The sequence below is a fragment of the Nesoenas mayeri genome (assembly GCF_963082525.1).
Source record: "Nesoenas mayeri genome assembly, chromosome: 2".
Classification (NCBI taxonomy): domain Eukaryota; kingdom Metazoa; phylum Chordata; class Aves; order Columbiformes; family Columbidae; genus Nesoenas; species Nesoenas mayeri.
Genome location: NC_137543.1, coordinates 153083281 through 153101521, shown reverse-complemented (window position 1 = coordinate 153101521; position 18241 = coordinate 153083281). Strand labels below are relative to the sequence as shown.

The 18241-nt window shown below is 41.9% G+C and overlaps 1 protein-coding gene across 1 annotated transcript in view; it reads right to left on the bottom strand.

Annotated features, from left to right (window-relative positions):
- Window positions 1–18241, bottom strand: part of DIP2C (disco interacting protein 2 homolog C) — a gene marked incomplete at both ends in the record, with an annotated part of 321625 nt that overhangs the window by 32484 nt on the left and 270900 nt on the right. Inside the window, 5 exons of the mRNA XM_080340151.1 lie at window positions 2747–2917; window positions 3874–4042; window positions 14951–15081; window positions 17227–17336; window positions 17456–17567. Of these exons, the coding sequence (XP_080196277.1) occupies window positions 2747–2917; window positions 3874–4042; window positions 14951–15081; window positions 17227–17336; window positions 17456–17567 (693 nt within the window). The remainder of the gene's footprint in view (window positions 1–2746; window positions 2918–3873; window positions 4043–14950; window positions 15082–17226; window positions 17337–17455; window positions 17568–18241) is intronic.

Below are 18241 nucleotides of genomic sequence, written 5' to 3'. Positions count from 1 at the left end.
GACTTAACACAATCAAAAGGCAGATATACAGAATGAAGCAGAAATCCAGCCTAACCCCGTGACGATAGGGACCTCCAGTTTCTCTGACTGTGTTCAGCTTTCCTGCACGTTTGCAGTGGGGGGACCCAGACAGCAGTGAAGTGCCCACCCAGCTGCTCGCTCCCTCCCCTCCCAGTGGGACAAGGGACAACAAAAGCAAGAAAACCCATGGGTCAAGATGAAGACAGTTTAATGAATGAAGGACAGAGAAAAAAATCCCAAGTGACTCAAAAGCAATCACTCACCACCTCCTACAGGCAGAACGATGCCCAGCGAGTCTCTGAGCAATGGATACTTTGGAAGACCAACCACCTCTCTTTTAACCCTGAGCATGACATTATATGGTCGGGGAGATCCCAGGTCAGCTTGGGACAGCTTTCCTGGCTGCGTCCCCTCCCAGCCTCTTGCTGTTCCCCAGCCTCCTTGCTGGGGGCAGAGTGAGAAACAGAGGAAGCCTTGATGCTGTGCAGCACTGTTGAGCAAAAGCTAAACCACTGGTCTGCTATCAACACTGATTCAGTCACAAATCCAAAACACTGTCCATATGGGCTGCTATGAAAAACGTTAACTCCATCCCAGGCAGGTCCAGTACAATATAACTTCCAACAAGCCATACTTGGGCACTGAACTTGGCTTACTGCTGCTTAGTGCCATTCCCTGGTTTTATTATTTGTCCTGAACAAATGACTTATCTCTTAAGTGAAGCAGGCACGACAAACAGTCCTGAGCTCACTGCAAGCCTGAAATGCAAGTTTTCATTAGGGGCAAGTAAACTCCTGCAGCTAACTTGTTATCTACAGCATCCTTCATGTCTGGGCCCTCCATGGACCAGAAGCCAGAGAAGTTCAATGATTTTTCAGAAGTAGCTTCACCTCAGCTGCAGGGAGAGCTGATGGGCCCCATCCTGATCTGTCAGGAAAGTCGGAGCAGTTGGCCATGAAGGTGTCCCATCGCATCCCTCCCTTCCCTCCTCTGTAAAAGACATCCCATCGACACTTCAAAATGGCTAAAGACACAGGAGCAAATTAGAAAATGATTGTTACCAAGTAGCCCTCTCGTCTCTTTCTCCTCTGCTTTTCCATTCTACTCAAGGGAAGGCAGAGTCCTTGCTGCCTCCTGTGCCCTTCACAGCCAAGTGCTGAAGCTTGGCTGGGTTGCTGACTGGGAAGGCCAACCAACCTGCACCTGCTAACTGGCCTAAACTGGTACTCTCCAAATTGGGCTGACCCAGGCAGGAGTGCCGAAAGATTTTTTACATGTTTTCTGAGTTGTCCTTTGCCATGTCATCACTCAGGACTCTAGACAGGGAGAAAAAAACACAGACATATTGGTCTGTGCTGAGCCCATAACCTGTATTTGTTATGCTTTTTTGATAAAATAAAATAAAAAAAGTTTACATTTACAATCTGGAAAAGAATAGTAAATGTCTTATTTGCAGTGTCAATGAGAAGATCTGTTCTGGCTTCCACACCTAAGCAGTTCTGCATGTTACATGCATGATAAATCCTTTAATGTATGCTAGGGGTAACTGCCAGATTTGAAATGTGGAATGCGGCATATAGAGTAAAGGCAAGTTCTACTGGGGAGATAATGACTTTGAGAGGTTAGAGACATAGCAGGTGATCAAATGGATACTGAACTTCCCAGCCAATGCAGCTGCCACTGCAGAAGGTGATTCTTGTATTATTTAAAAAGATTATTAAGTGTGAAATCATATTACATCTGAATAGGACACCTGTGGCATTATTACAGCAAGAATATATGAAGTTATGATACCAGATTTGGAAGGACAGCAAGAGATCAGCAGTCATAAAAATGAGACACAGATCAGGAAAGCATGTCTTAAGGTTCTTTATCTATCTATCAAAGACTAAGATGTGTATTAAAGTCAAGATAGAAATGAGATTCTTTATTCTAGGTTAGAAAGATGTAATAAAATTAAAAAATGGCTGAATCTAATGTCAGGAAAATTTAAACTAGAAATAAGGCAAAATTAATTAAAAATTGAACACCTTATAAAAAGCCAAGTTAACTTTCATCACCCGAAGTCCTGAAAGATAATATACTGCAGATCAGTCTAAAACTATTTGCTTGGTGTAGTTATCATTGGGTGAAAATCTAGAGGCTATTCAGAAACTCAGAGCAGACAGCAACAATGCTCCATCTGTCCTTAACATCGTGACTCAATAAAGATTCCTGGAGAATGCAAGTTAAATCCTGTATTATCCCTGGGTACTTCCTTCTGATTAGTGGATCAAAGCAGAATGAAAGACATGTAGCAAAATAATCTTCCATTGTAAGCAATAAACTGTGTGCAGAAAATATCTATCTAGTTAAGTAATGGTTAGAATTATTTTACAAACAGAAGGAATCCATTTTGTAACATACTAAAGTAAGCACTTGGAAACTGGATTTTACATTACATGACTAAATACTATTTTTGGAGTACAGATTACGCATTCTGTCACTACTACACTCTTTTCTGAATTACTGTATTCATGGGCAGAATAAATGCTATGATTGCAACATGAGAGGGATGAATAATTGACAGAGTAACAGAAATTTACTACCTGTATATGCAAGAACATTAAGTACCACATGCATTTTCTTCATATGTCTACAACCAAGCAGCCAAAGGAAATATAATGAATGCTTCTTACTGAAATTTTCTTAAAAGAACTTCGCACTTAAGGAGTGAAAATCTTACCTGCAAACATATTGCCAGGTTAACTCTACAGCCAAGTGATGTGCTGACAGCCCGTGGATGAAGACCAAGGTCTTTAAATAATTTTGAAAATGACTGAGTCAGAGCTATCCGAGGTCGTTCTTCAGCCACTACCACACATGTCCGAACACGTGAAAGGTCCAGTCCCCTTGCCTAAAAAGAAGTTAAAATGTAACAAAGGCCACAAATGGGCAGATTAAATGAAAAACAGTATTTAAGCGTATTATGTAGGTAGTATGATTCAAGAGGAATAATGGAATAGAGGCTAAGGTGCCAGTATAATTCCCATCTCTCCTGGAGGCCAGATGGCCAGATGACAGTCTAATAGCTGTAGAAGAACAGGCACGCTTGCTTGTCATCCCAGCGTTAGCACATAGGAAAAGATGGGGATGCTAATTCTGAAGCAGAGGGAATGCTATTTCCCAGTATCAATGCAGAGGGTCAGTGAATAATAGCAAAGAGGAAGTAGTGTCTAGCTGTGGAAAAACTGATTAGGAAATTATTAAGTGAGGATGGTAGAGGCTGGAGACATCATAAATATCGGTATCCCAAGATCTAATTTATTTCATTTGCATACCAGAAATTCTAGATGATTTCAGAAATGTAACTGGCTACCTGGCTTTCAATTTTGGAGAGAAGATAAATAACATATGTCCCTTTCCCCATACAATGAGGACAATCCAGTTAGAACAATACAGTACTTTTAAGTATGTGATTATTTAACTACAGGGGCTAAAATCCAACTAGTACTTCATATAATCAGGGAATTCATAAAACGTAATATACAATATAATATTCCTTGGGCCTCTTGGACATTTACACCTCTGTTTTCCAACACTTGCCTATGAACACAGGCTGCAACACAGATCAGAAAGCCTGGGTAAATAGAAACCTTTCCTTGATGTTTAAAAGCCTTGTGATCTGAAAAAGAATGACTGATATTCGTATGTAGCCTTTGGCAGAGAATAACAGGGGTTCTGTGGAAGCTGCCCTTGCCCTCTGATGATTTTCTCCCCGCTGCAGACACTGAGCGTGGCTGTTCCCGGCGGGGAAGGCTCTGAAACACCCCGTGCAGACGACAGGGTGTGCGGGACGGCAGAACCACTCACCTTCAGCGACTCTGTTTGCGAACCGAGTCCCTTAGTACAGAGCTCCATGACCGAATAGGAACAAAAAGTGTCTCTGACTTTGTACTGACTCACGGCAAGAAGCCACAGGGCGGGATTGGTCTCCAGCTCCGAGGGAGGAATCAGGATAGACTGGTGTCCTGAATAAACGCTGTAAAGACACAAGATTCATTAACACATGCTAAACGTCAGCATCTGCAGATACAAGCTATGGGGTACTAGAACATAAAATTTATCGAAGCACTGGCTGAACCACGGAATGTCTTACGGTGCTCTACAGGTCCTGTAGTTTAACATGAAGTTTATCTCTTGGTTTTTGCTATACCTTCAGAGTCAGTGACGGATCACGAGGAATGTGGCCAGAACATGCTCCTAAATGACTAATTTACCCAAAATGCCTGTAGACTTTGCTGCTAGAACTGTACCGAAGAGAGCAAAATAGCTTGGTTATTAATGGTGCTAATAAACAGTATTAAAATATCAATAAAAATTATATGTTGCTGACAAATAATTAAGATTGAGTAATTACCATTTTAAGATACCTTGATTAAAAGAGTACTTGATTGCTTAATATGGAAATAACCTCTTTCCTGCTGAGGCAAGCAAGAGGTTTGCAATCATTTTGAAGGGACTAAATCTGGCCTTGATTTAACAATCCTTGTGGCTTTAACTTTCTTCTGTGAAAGTTTTATGAGCTTTTAAAGCCCGAACACACTACATCTCCCGTTTATTGGATACCCGGTGAGCATAAGTATTGAGAAAAGACACTTATCAGAGTCCCTGAAGGAAACAATTGTGTCAGAGCTAATTTCTCTAGGACCCAAGATTCTCCCCAAGGGAAAAAAATATATTCCCAGTTTAATGTCTTTATTTCCCATGGGTCCTATGTTATTCACTCATCTCCAACAGGCAGATTTACCACCAATTTTACAGTCCCCTCACACCTTAATTTGTGATTTGTAGATACGTCAAATTGGAACGGTCATGGCATAAAACCCTCAAATCATGGAAGTTCTGAGAAAGGACCATAAAGCCCCAGAGATTTATGATACACATGAGAGAAATTCATTTGTGACTTGAAACTTGAAATGCCAGCTTGGTAAAGTATAGCTGATGTTTTCAAATCCAAGTGCCCGAGGTAAGACAAGAAATGGAACTCTATTTTCAGGAATATGTAACATTTGACATTAGGAAGAAGAAACATGCCTTTACAATTCTCGAAGATGGGCTGCTCACACAGCTTCCCTCCTTGGAGAGTGAGGTCCCCCACTCCCCCAAACCCAGACAAGAGGGCTTTCAAAAGCTGTGCAATTTAGAACAAGGTTTGTGTGACCTGGATGTCTTTACTTGGTAAGATAAAAGCATAAAAGGTGTACAAGTCCAGCCACAATGGCAGTTAATAATCCAAACAGTTTAGGTCTCTGCTGGAGTATGAGCCAGAGGATGTCATGGAATATGTATGAACTACAGTTCAAAAAATTTCATTCATCATACAGTAAAACTCTTATCTTCGTCCGCTTGTCCACATTTACGACATTCTTGATGATTCACGACTGGTGACTTGCCACGAAGCGATGTGTTCTCGGATACAGCTGACATAACGACTACAGCACAGGACGGTCAAATGAAGCATTATGCTTTGATGTTGCTTTTATGGAATCAGAATAAAGTATGACTGAACCTAGCGCTTGTGCTTCATAAACATGTGAAAAGAGATGTTGGCAAAGTCACCCAACCGAAAGGAGTACACCCTGAGCTCAAGTGACAGATCAAACCCAGCTAGGGAGCAGTAACAGTTTTTACTATAAATATTACTTCACTCTTTCTTTCTCAGCCAATTCTATTAAGCTTTTCATAGAAGACCAAAAGCTCTTAGTTCTCTGCAAATTTAAGCGCCCCGTAAACAATCAAGTTGTGTGATCTGTTTGGTAAATACGTAATTCTTACACACAGGAATCTGTAACCACTCGAGTAAGAACCTGAGATCTGTATGAACACAGTATATAGAGATTCAGCATCAAAACCTTCCCCCCATATCTGAACTCCTCTAGTGGATACAACCAATATCAGGTAAAAAACCCCAAACTTCTGCACAATAATAAACAAGCCGTCAGGGGGTCAAATGTGGGAAAACTATTACTCAGAACTACATTAAGATCCCCCAAGTGACACTTATTCAACTGGGCACAACATCCCAAAATAAAAACAAAAATAAAAGAACACACTTTACCCCTCTACTGAAAAGTGACCACACAAACTCCACAGTAATAAGGGAGGAAAAAGCTGCACGGCTTTCAGTAGAACAGAAAATTGATTCCAAGTGCATTTTACCAGGAAATAGTCCATAACGGTGGAAACTGGGAATACAAATTTACACCAAAGAAAAATCCTTCCCCCCAGCAACACTGATGAGTGCGGGCGAACTGCCTCCCTCTCTTGATCAACTTAGGCTGGACAAGAAAGACACTTGTGTTTGCTCTTAACCTCCCACTGACAGCCATGCAGCCAAGCACGAGGATTTGGATGCAAAATAACCACATCTTCTCCAGACTGAGGGGAACACAAACTCCTGTCATCAGACTTTGACTAAAAATAAATATCACTCTGATTAGACAGAAATAAATGAAGATGTTGCTAGTACCTTTTCTGAGTTCTCTAATCTCTCAGAAATACTGAGGAGTTCAGAAATAAACTGTAGGGCAGCAGGAAATATGTTGCAGGATGGCAACTTTCTGTGGTGCAGAACCTCAGATAGATTATACTGTGCCTGGGAACTTGATAACCAACACAGGCTTTGCCTACTGAGCTGTGGTTTGATAACCCAAGCATATAATCTGATTTGCTAGAGCAGCTGGTAGAGCTAGGAGAGGAACTACAAAGATATAATGCCATGGTAAATGTGCCAGTTCCACAGCTGAGGTGGTTTATGCAGCACCTGGCCACCACGATGTCAGTCACAACTTGGCTCACCTGCCCGAATCAATCTCAGAAACATTATGCGGGTTTTGTGCATCACTCCAAGCAACAAAACATTCCTGGTGGCCACTTAACCTTGCAAATTCACAGACTTTATTACAGTATCACAGTATCACAGTATGTTTGGGATTGGAAGGGACCTCAAAAGATCATCCAGTCCAATCCCCCTGCTGGAGCAGGAACGCCTAGGTGAGGTCGCACAGGAACATGTCCAGGTGGGTTTTGAATGTCTCCAGAGAAGGAGACTCCACAGCCTCCCTGGGCAGCCTGGTCCAGGCTCTGTCACCCTCACTGAGAAGAAGTTTTTTCTCAAATTTAAGTGGAACTCCTTGTGTTCCAGCTTGATCCCATTATCCCTTGTCCTATCATTGTTTGCCACCGAGAAGAGCCTGGCTCCATCCTCATGGCACTCACCCTTTATATATTTATAAACATTAATAAGGTCACCCCTTAGTCTCCTCTTCTCCAAAGTAGAGCCCCAGCTCCCTCAGCCTTTCCTCATAAGGGAGATGCTCCACTCCCTTCAGCATCTTTGTTGCCCTACGCTGGACCCTCTCCAGCAGTTCCCTGTCCTTCTTGAACTGAGGGGCCCAGAACTGGACACAATACTCCAGACGGGGTCTCACCAGGGCGGAGTAGAGGGAAAGGAGAACCTCTCTCGACCTACTAACCACCCCCCTTCTAATACACCCCAGGTACCATTGGCCTTCCTGGCCACAAGGGCACAGTGCTGGCTCATGGTCATCCTGTTGTCCACCAGGACCCCCAGCTCCCTTTCCCCTACACTGCTCTTTAATATGTAATTTCCCAACCTATACTGGAACCTGGGGTTGTTCCTGCCCAGATGCAGGACTCTACACTTGCCCTTGTTAAATTTCATCAGATTATTCCCTGCCCAACTCTCCAGCCTGTCCAGGTCTCTGGATGGCAGCACAGCCTCTGGCGTGTCAGCCACTCCTCCCAGCTTGGTGTCATCAGCAAACTTGCTGATAGTGCACTCAATTCCCTCGTCTAAATCGTTAATGAATATATTGAATAATACTGGCCCCAGTACTGACCCCTGAGGCACTCCACTAGATACTGGCCTCCAACTAGACTCCGCACCATTGACCAACACTCTCTGGCTTCTCTCCTTAAGCCAGTTTGCAACCCACCTCACTACTCTATTGTCCAGACCACACCTCCTCAACTTAGCTGTGAGGATGCTGTGGGAGACTGTGTCAAAGGCTTTACTGAAGTCAAGGTAGACCACATCCACGGCTCTGCCATCATCCATCCACCTTGTTACATTCTCATAAAAGGCGATGAGGTTGGTCAAGCATGACTTACTCTTGGTAAAGCCATGTTGACTACCCCTAATAACCCTCTTATCCTTGATATGCCTTGAGATGGCACCAAGGATAAGCTGCTCCATTACTTTCCCAGGGACAGAGGTGAGGCTGACTGGTCTATAGTTACCCGGGTCCTCCTTCTTGCCCTTTTTGAAGACTGGAGTGACATTTGCTTTCCTCCAGTCCTCGGGCACCTCTCCCGTTTCCCAAGACTTGGCAAAGATGATGGAGAGCGGTCCACCAATGACTTCAGCCAGCTCCCTCAGCACCCACAGCTGCATCCCATCTGGACCCATGGATTTACGGATTTATTCTCCTACGTTAACCTCTGGGAAGCTGTATGTCACCAATATTTTGATGGAGAGAAGCTGAGAAAAAAAAGACACTCCTTCAAATCACCGTGAGATGTTAGAGAGTGGTTACTCAGTATGGATGCCAGAACCGAGCAGAATACCATGTGCTCGAATGCTCTGCAGTTGTGGAAGGCTCCTCTGGAGTTGCTGGATAAAACTAGATATGGTCCCAAACCCATAGGAAGTTCTGTCAGTGCTGCCTCCATGTAATTCTAGGTACAGTAGAGATGTTTGGTAGGTACACCTAGGTATGGCACATTACAAATATGGTAGAGTTAATGCTGAAACTGAGACACTGACTGTTGCACCTCACTTTGGAACACCACAGTCATCAAGAGATGGTTAAGCAGTCAGCTTTGCTGTTCTCATACTGAAAGCAACAAGTGTGGTGAACACTGTGGCATCAGAGGATCAGATGGGCTATTAGGAAAAGTTTGGGATTTCAACATAAATCATAGAAGCTAAAATTACCATTCTAAAATTACAACAATATATGTTATATTGAAGTAGGCATAATAATTTAGTTACACAAATACTGGGACAGAACAGAAATAAAATAGTTTCTTCCACTGCTGTAGAAATCTGTTGTCACAAATGTAACTCTGTCTCCTGATGTAAATCTTATACCAGGAGTAGACACAGTGCAGAACTGCAGAGACAAGCTGACAGCCCTGGACACCTGTCTGTCAGTCTGCACCATTTTTAGCAAATGCAAAAGGACTAGGTACAAAAGAGGACAAAAAAGGACAGTGACCACAGAGCATCCCTGCATCATCTTGTGACAATAACTTCTGGGATGCAGATGCAGAGTGAACTGCAGCAGTAGCTGAGGTGGGAGATCACTTTTGAGACATGCTGGGTTCCTTTAGGGAACTGCAAAGCAATCTGGGGAAAAAAAGAGTATTCATATGGTGGACAAAGCCCTGAATCCTGGCAGTAAGTGAGGAGCCTTGTCTGCCTGCACAAGCAAGGGCTGCCCAAGGACAGGAATAGTCTGTTAAACACAGCAGGATGTATTTTGGTATGACGGCACCATCTGACCACAACACAGGTTCCACTGCCTGGCAGGTTGTTTTGGCAGCACACGGAGATGCCTGGAAGGACATCTTGGCAATTAACTGTTGCACTGAATCAAAGATTTACCCCATGTTGTGCTGAGGGAGATTAACAGTAAGGTCTGAATTTTTAGTATAGTTCCAGAAATTTCAGCAGGGCAACAAATGCTAACAAATGACAACTGCAATTTCAATTGCATTCCGGCAGGCTACTGACCCACTGCTGCCCTTACTCCTGGTGTCACTCTCAGGTGATATGAGCTGCTTTCCCACTGAACTGCAGGAGGCAGGTAGGTACTGCTGAGTGTTATAAATATATGCATTTAGTTTCTGCATTTCTACAGATTATATTTGGCATTTGGCAATGAGAGACAGGTAAGGGAACTGGGCAGCTGGTAGAGCCTGGAAGAACTGAGTTGCTATGCTCACAATTCAAAGTCTGTGAAAAGAGTCTGCACGCTGAGGAAGCCTGAATAGGACTGAGCAAAAGCCTTCACAAGCAGCTAGACCGGAGCTTGTAGGACAGTACAGGCCACAGAGGAGAGTGTTTGGACATATGTCTGACTCGGGCTTCACAGGACTTGGGCCAAAACTACATCATAAAATCACAGAATGTCCTGAGTTAAAAGGGACCCACAAGGGTCATCGAGTCCAACTCCTGTCCCTGCACATGACAACCCCACAGGTCACCCCATGTGTCTGAGGGGGTTGTCCAGTCTCTTCTTGAACACTGTCAGGCTTGGGGCTGTGACACCTCCCTGGGGAGCCTGTTCCAGTGTCCAGCACCCTCTGGGTGAAGAACCTTTTCCTAATGTCCAACCTAAGCCTCCCTTGGCACATCACTTTTGGAGAACAAGTAAAGGACTTCACACCACCTGAGGAGTCCAAAGATACCCAGCTGGCACACAGTGCACTAGCAGCATGACTGCACATGGTAAGCAGATAAGCATTCAGTACTGGAGAGACAGACACAACTCACAAATAAGTTTAACTAACATACAGAAAAAGGATCATTGTGTAATGCACATTTATCTCACCCATAAACCTTGATAGCTTTCTGGTGCTGAGAATAGGTCCAGTCTTTACAATGTCCACATCAGGGTACTGAGAGCTGGCGAGAGCGTTGCCATAGCCCAGCACTTTGCTCTAGCTCACGCTCTGGTGTTGGTATCCCAATCAGATACCTGTCTTAACACTGAAATGCCATTGTTTTGTTCCTGTAGTGCCTGCACCACTTGCTGGGACAGTGTTTGGCCAGAAGGAGAGCCAGAGCTTAACTAGAACTTCTTGGTACCGGCATGGCTTCAAATGGCTTTAACATCCCCCTTTCAGAGACATGTCTGAGCAATCTCTGAGCCTCACACGGGAAGCTTTCTAACACAGCTCCAGGTTGCTCCTGGGCTCTTCTGAACTGATAGATAACTTCTCATGGGGAAGTGTGTTGCTAATGGTTCTTGAGCACAAACATATCACCTGGCAGCACGAGGAGTGGGAATCATGCACCTGGTGGAACTTGGAGTGCTCGGGGCCATTTCAACATGAAGTCCCTGTATCTAAATACTTACAGCAGGTGAGCAGGTTTTAAAAATTTGGCCACTGTTTCTATCTTGTGTTGAAGAAAAAAGAGAGATGACCATCTTGTTCTGCATAGAGAACGCTCAGCCTGAGGTTAACTGGGGACTGCACATGGAAGTGTCATTTCTGTTGGCATTGGCAATAGAGATGTCCTAAGGCGTGTACAGGCAGGTCTACACATCCAGTGGAGTAAACTTGGTCAAGGCACTGCAGAACTTGCTCATCAGGTAACTCAAGGCCTTCGGCTGCCCTTGAACCTTGTAGACTGGAAGCAGGTTGAACAGATCTATTGTAATGTGGAAGAAATGCAAGCTGCCTCTTCCACAAATTGCCCCTGGCCAAAGACTCCCTGGGAAACAAGTACATGGGCATACGCACCTTGATGTTCCTCCTGCCCCAGTTATGCACTTTGCAAAACACAGGGGAGATAGTTATGTTCATATCCTTCACTTCCCATTTCAGAATTATCCTTTTCTGATGTGGCATTTAGGTTTCTTTATGCAGTCTTCCCTTAATTTGCTATAAATGAGCTGGAAATTGGGTGAAATGCTCATGCCTGCCAGATTTCTTCAAGTTACCCTAAAAAACCTAACAGTAATTAACGAGTCCTAGCACACTGAATTATACTATAACAATCTCTGCTTCTGAACATATACACCTAAAATTATCAAGGAACTTGATTTTATTTTCAGCAAGGACAATTCTATCTTCCAGTAGTAAAAGTAGAATGGTAATATGGGTTGGTTTAGCTGGGCTAAAATGGAGGAAAAATTCTTATTCTATAGCATCACTCATCAACTACCAATTAAGTAAACCCTCACTAACAACTGTAGAATGCTCTATTCTGCCCCACAGTGAGAAGCATTAAGACAGGGACAACTTAATACACATATTTTTTTTTCTTTTAAAGAATGTAATAAATTTTAAAATGTATATGTAATGCAAGTCAGAATACTAAGAAAAAACCCCAAAAAGAATGTATTCTTTTATTCTTTTATTGAGTCATTAGTAAGAACCTGTTAAAATAGGGAAGCTTGGGATTTGTGAACTCACACGGGGCTGATGACGGCCACCACAGCCAGGACGTGCTGTTCTACGACCAACGTTCCAAGGAAACCCTGCTGGAGCATGCAGCCAGTTTAGATGGAATGCAGATTTTCATTATTTTTTTAATGTATTGCTCTGCTTTGCAAGGTTTCTTTTCTTTATTATTTTATACCATTCAGGCCATAAAATAATAAATTTTCAAAAATAAAAACTTTGCAAAACTATGCAATATATTCCAAACTTACCAAAGGGCTGGCTCCATGCTCCAGCAGCTTTCCTAAGGAGCTCTGACCTCAGAGAATGGGGCATTCTGGAGCACCGCACTGGAGCGGGCCAGCACAACGTTTAATCACCTACAACGGGGATAAAACGTTAGTTTTTCTTTCATTCCTTGGTCAGCGCTTCCTTTGGTCTAGTTAATAAAGGGATTATAATGTACTTGCCACTTTAACCGCAGCACGCACAGGAGGTTGCTCTCTCTTCCTGCTGGGGTCCTAAACCGAAGAATTCCTATTTAACTCTCAAAACCCCCTGGCTGATGAAAAATGAAGATCTAACTTCATTTCCATATGTCATTAGAAGTATTAATTTAGTTAACGGGAGTGGTGACAGACAATCATAACTGCACAGTAGAATCCTCTGAGGTAGAAATCTGGGCTGCAAAATGTTGGGGGGGATGTTGGTCTGCTAAACTACAAAGAGTAAAACGCAAAGTTGCCAAGTTTCATGTTACGAAGAGAAAGAGTCTAATAACCTCCAGGATGTATTTTTTGTGATCACATCAAATAATACTCATTTCTAAAATAGTAATGAAATGGAAATTCATTTTGTAAGTGGAATTAATGAAGCTGTATCTGATGTCAGCTTTCTCTAAATGACAAGTCACAATTCAAGCAGCCTGCAATTTTTCTGGTCTTATAGGAACAGGAGATCAGTGGCAAAGAAGAGACTGACACAATGGTTCATAAGATTAGAGAGTTGCTGGCCTGATCTCAGCTCCTTCAACTCCTTTGTTTCGCTTCTTTTCTTTGAAAATGGTATAAAATTGTCTATTCCTTCTACAAGCTGCAGAGAGGCACAGACCTTGATTGCTTTATTCCAAAGGTTTGCTGCCTCATTCACCTGTCAGTCATAAACAACCTTCTCCTCCTAAAAGTCTGAATATTATCAGTAAGGGCAGCAAATGCTTATCTGTTGCAAACACAGTTCTGAAAGAAACAAACATTTCTGCGTTCAGCAGAGTCACAGGCACCACAAATTACTTGGGTTTGGGACAGGTCAGCTCTATCTGTATTTTATGGCTCTATCATTATATTGTATAGAAGTTATTCTTCGATGCTCCATGGCCATCATTATCCCGGACAGTAACAGTCTCCTCAGCTGGACTCGCTGCGTCCTTCCCTGGTCTCACTGGATGCATCATGGCAGATTTGGCTCAGTCCCCAGCAGAGCAAAGGCCGAACAGTGTTGACACCAGGGAATGTTGGAACACGTAAGTCTACATAAGAAATATTCAACTGACTTCAAAGAATCAACACTTAAAAGATTAAAACAGAGTGGTTTAATTTAAATATCGAAATTTCTGAAAGGTTTTCTGAACTTTTTTGCAGCCCCAGTATTTTCATTTTTTGTGTTGGGGAAATAAGATATGGAAACAAAATGATTTTTCACAAAAGCTCTAATTCCTGAGTAAAATCTGAAATAATATTTAAAAAGTATCGTTTAAATCAAGAAAAATGGATCAAGAATGTACAATACTGTTAATCTTTGGCCCATTTAATATTTCATAATAAGTATCTTAGATGGGCAACAAAAGAGCCCAATAGCCTACTTTTAAATAAACGTTACTTGCTGAAAACAATTCGTCACAGTTGTTATCGCATAACGCTTTCTTTAGGTATTCAGTAAATGGGTAAAAAGTTTATCCAGAGTATTTTTATTATCTTGGGTTATCTTCATTTTAATAACTAAAAATAGCAGTACTGCTAACATCAAAGAACTTTCTATGAACAGAGCAAAAATGTCAGACTACTGTGACTCTAAGATGTCTTCAGAAAAATGTCCTCCATTAACATTCCCACAGCTCTTCCCCTTCGCCTCTGCATCAACCCCGCTAGCTTAAAAAAAAAGTAAGAACAAAATCGATGGAAGTGCTTTGAATGCTGAACCGCAACGTCCCTGGGGTATAGAGATTGACAGAATTGTTAACTTTCTAAACTTTATTAACAAAAAAAAAGCTGATTTGCTTTTTTCACTAGAAATGTTTTTTTCCCTGACAGCTTTGCTACTGCCACAGAAGTATCGTTCTGCAAGAAAACACACTTCCATGTCTGCAAAAATCACATCCATTAGTCCCACACATGAGGGAGTCCCTGATTATCTACTTGTGCTTTCAGTTTAGAGAATGAAAAAGAGGACACCAGGAAACCACTTCCTTAAATTAACTGTCTTAAGGTGTTGCCTTCATCAGCTAAAGCAACCAGGCCCTGCAGACACAGCACTAAAACAGCAGGAGGTCAAGGAGCAGCCAGTTGATGCCCCACTCAAACATAGCGTATCCTCCCTACAGCACTCTCCGTATAGCTGCCGGCAATACTTATTGCCCGTGCCAGTCCCACAGGTGTTGCCTGTTCTTCCCATCCTTTTATCACTCACATCATCTGGTTTGTTGTGTTGTAATACAACAGAAATAGTATTTTAAAAGGCTGAGGAGAAAGCTCACCTGCAGAGGCACCAGAGGACAAACCCCAGTCCACAGTAGGGGTCCAAGCAGATAGCGACTTCTCTGGAGGGATAAAGCTCACACTGCAGCTTAATAGAACGACAAAAGGCACTAGTGGCTGCATGAGACATCTGAAAGACAACAGCACAGTAATTAAAATGATCAACTATGTCATTCGAGAGGCTCATCCCCAAACTGCGCCAAGTGCTTAAGTCAGTTATGGGATAAAGAAAACAAATAAATATTGACTTTGTGCTCAGTGTAAACACACATGTAATTTACATCTAAGAAACCATAACTTTCCTTCAGGAAGGCATCCAAATAACCGTGAAAGGAGAGGGGAGACAGAATGAATAACAAGTTTGAAGTGATTTAGGGAGAAAGCCGTGAGTGGTTTAAAGATGTGCTCCAAGCTGTATGCAAAGCTAATGATAACAAGGTAAACTTTCTGGAAGAATAAAGGGATGAATGACTGCAGGATCTGAATGTAACTTGAAGCTTTTGTTGATCATCAGTAACGTATTTCTAAATACAAATTTCTTAATACAATAAAGTGAAAATGCATTTTTAAATTGAGGAGGATTTTGCATGCAAAACAGTATTAGGGACCTAATCATCCAGAGATAAACATCCCCAATAAACTTAGTAAAGGTTCTGTAAAACAGGGCCAGAACTGGTCTTATTCTGTGAATTTTTACACTATACTGGGTGCAAACTAATGACAAAGTTGAGAAAAACTTCAGTGTAACCTACTACTTTCAGAGTGATTACAAAACACTCATCAACTTTTCAGAACCTGCATAGGTTGTTCAGCTTTTTTTTAAATTTAGCACCACTGCATTATGAGTATAAACCTTGTGGCCTCTTATGATCCTTCTGTAATTGATTAATCACTACTGATATTCTAGTAGATGGGAACTATTCACGTAAACCTGCTGAGTCAGTGCTCTAGAGGTTTTGTGACCCAGATACCAGAAGATAATTCAGAATTCCTTGAGAGATTTATCTACATTTCCCTTTAGCAACATTAAGAAAAGTTTCTTTGACTTGTCCTGCCTTTGAAGCTCTCCAAATACAGACATAGCATAGGTAGTAGTCATTTCTGCAAGTCCAATAAGGTGGAATTCAGACCTGACTCAATATGGATGACTGCATCTGAAACCATCAGTCAAGTCTCCCTTTAGAAGAAATGAAGACTTATGTGATGTTCACCCCATTCAAAAATAGATGCTTCATATAAGTCAGATAAATTACACTCTAAAAGTCCCTGCTTCTCTCTGGTGATTACTGAGGAGTCTAAGGACTAATCCACATCTGTAGGCATTGTAGTTATTTGAAGTCAGATTAAATGAATCTTCCAGGAGTGTCTGATACGTGACCATCAGCCAGCTCAGCCTTTTAACCGTCAGTCAACCTTAAGCTGGTCACTTCACTGCTCTGTGCTTTAAACTCTCCATCTGAAAACTGAGAAAACGATACTTGCTTTGTTAATAAAGTATGTTGACAGCTTCTGAAAACAGATGGATGATGCCAAAGAGTATGAGGGATTCAACACAGGCTGTAAGTGTAATATACCAGTAAAACCAATCCTTGATATGCAACAGATAGGAATAAGGAAGTAACAGGTAAGAATAAGAGAGTGATTTTACCTCTGCTTGCATGTTGGTGAAACCAACTAGATAAAACAGCTTTGATGAACTGTTGCTAGAGGGTTAGAGAAAATGGTAGAATAGAGATTTCAAGAGCTCAAGGTGGCTAAGCTTATCAAACAATCCATAAATGACTTTTTTTGCTGATTACTCTAGTATTGTGCCAGGTTACTATACCAGAGACATCAGCAGTTCCCTTAATTGTATGAAAAAAAGAATATTGAAAACCCATGGCCAGCAGTTCAGTTGCAATAAGGAAGAAACAAGGAATGGGCACTTAACAAGTAGAAAAAGGGTGACCGAGTCTCATTTCCTTCATAAAATGGAAATAATAGATGCTTCAGTTGAAGAATGCTTCAGGCAGATGAGTTACTGGGCTATTTGCAGGCATGTCGGAATGAAATTTTCAGTCTGAGGAGGAGGAGATGGGCTCAACCTGCCACACACAGTACTGTAGTGAGTACAGAAGAACTAATTTCATGTTAATGGAATCAAATAATGATAGCAAAGGAGGAAGCAATTCAATTTCTATTACCGAAAATCAAGAGGAGTAACAAATCAAGAGCAATGTACGACCAGCCAGGCAGGCGTGACGGCAGCAAAGGAGCTTTCGCAACAAGTCCCTACCTTTACCCCTGCCAGCATGCCAGTTGTGGAGACACTGAAGTCAAGGTAAGCAAGCGTTTCAGGGTTAGAAGGTTTGTAGATCTGTGCAGGTCGCTTCTTTGGCAAATCGTCTAGTGAAAATAGAGAAAGAAAATGTGTGTATCTTAATCCCATAATAGATTCACCTCTGAGTGCTCAACAAATACAATGATAGAAGAAGACACAGAGCTCCCCCAGCCTTAGTACTCACCTGTGTCTAGTACCGGAGGCCACGTTCTGACATCCACTGCTGCTGCCGCCTCTCGCGACCGTAACAGTTTACATATTAATTGTGTAGTCATTAAGCAGGCAGAGCGGCTCACCTAGGAATTTAAGAAATAAATAATAATGCAATGGGATACTGATTGACTCTCCCTTGAAAATGAGCAAGACAATGATCTATTTTCTGCCAGAACAGGACACAGGTATATTAGTCTTATTTTTTCCAATCAGGAGGTGGAAAGGTGCACAAAAAATGCAGCTCACAAAGCAGACAAAGTCATGTGAGTTTTACAAATGCCAGGAAAATTGCACTTTAACAACAGTGTTGTCATGAAACTAAAGACACTTTAATAGTGAGAAGATGACTTTGCCAACAGATTATATCAGCTATCAACCCAGAATGCCAGTACAGAATACCATGACCAAAACATTTCCTATCTGACAGTGATATATCTTGGTGTATAAACAGTATTTTCACATAAAGGAAAACCCAGCCTGACATTTATATGAATAATTTTACTATCTTAAGTTAATTTTATGTTAGCCATATATTTCAAATTCCTGTGCTAGTGATAAACCACTGGAACTCTTCTGATATCAGCAAAAGTAGCTCTAGAGCAGAAATTGTGCAAGTGGCGCTAAGAAATTAAATGGTGAGTTTACAGCAAATATCCTCTGCACTGAATTTAGATGACACATGCTGAAGGTACCGTCCTTTTAGATTTGCTGTTTTAAAAAATATACAGGTAGCAACTACAAGAATATTTCTTACTGA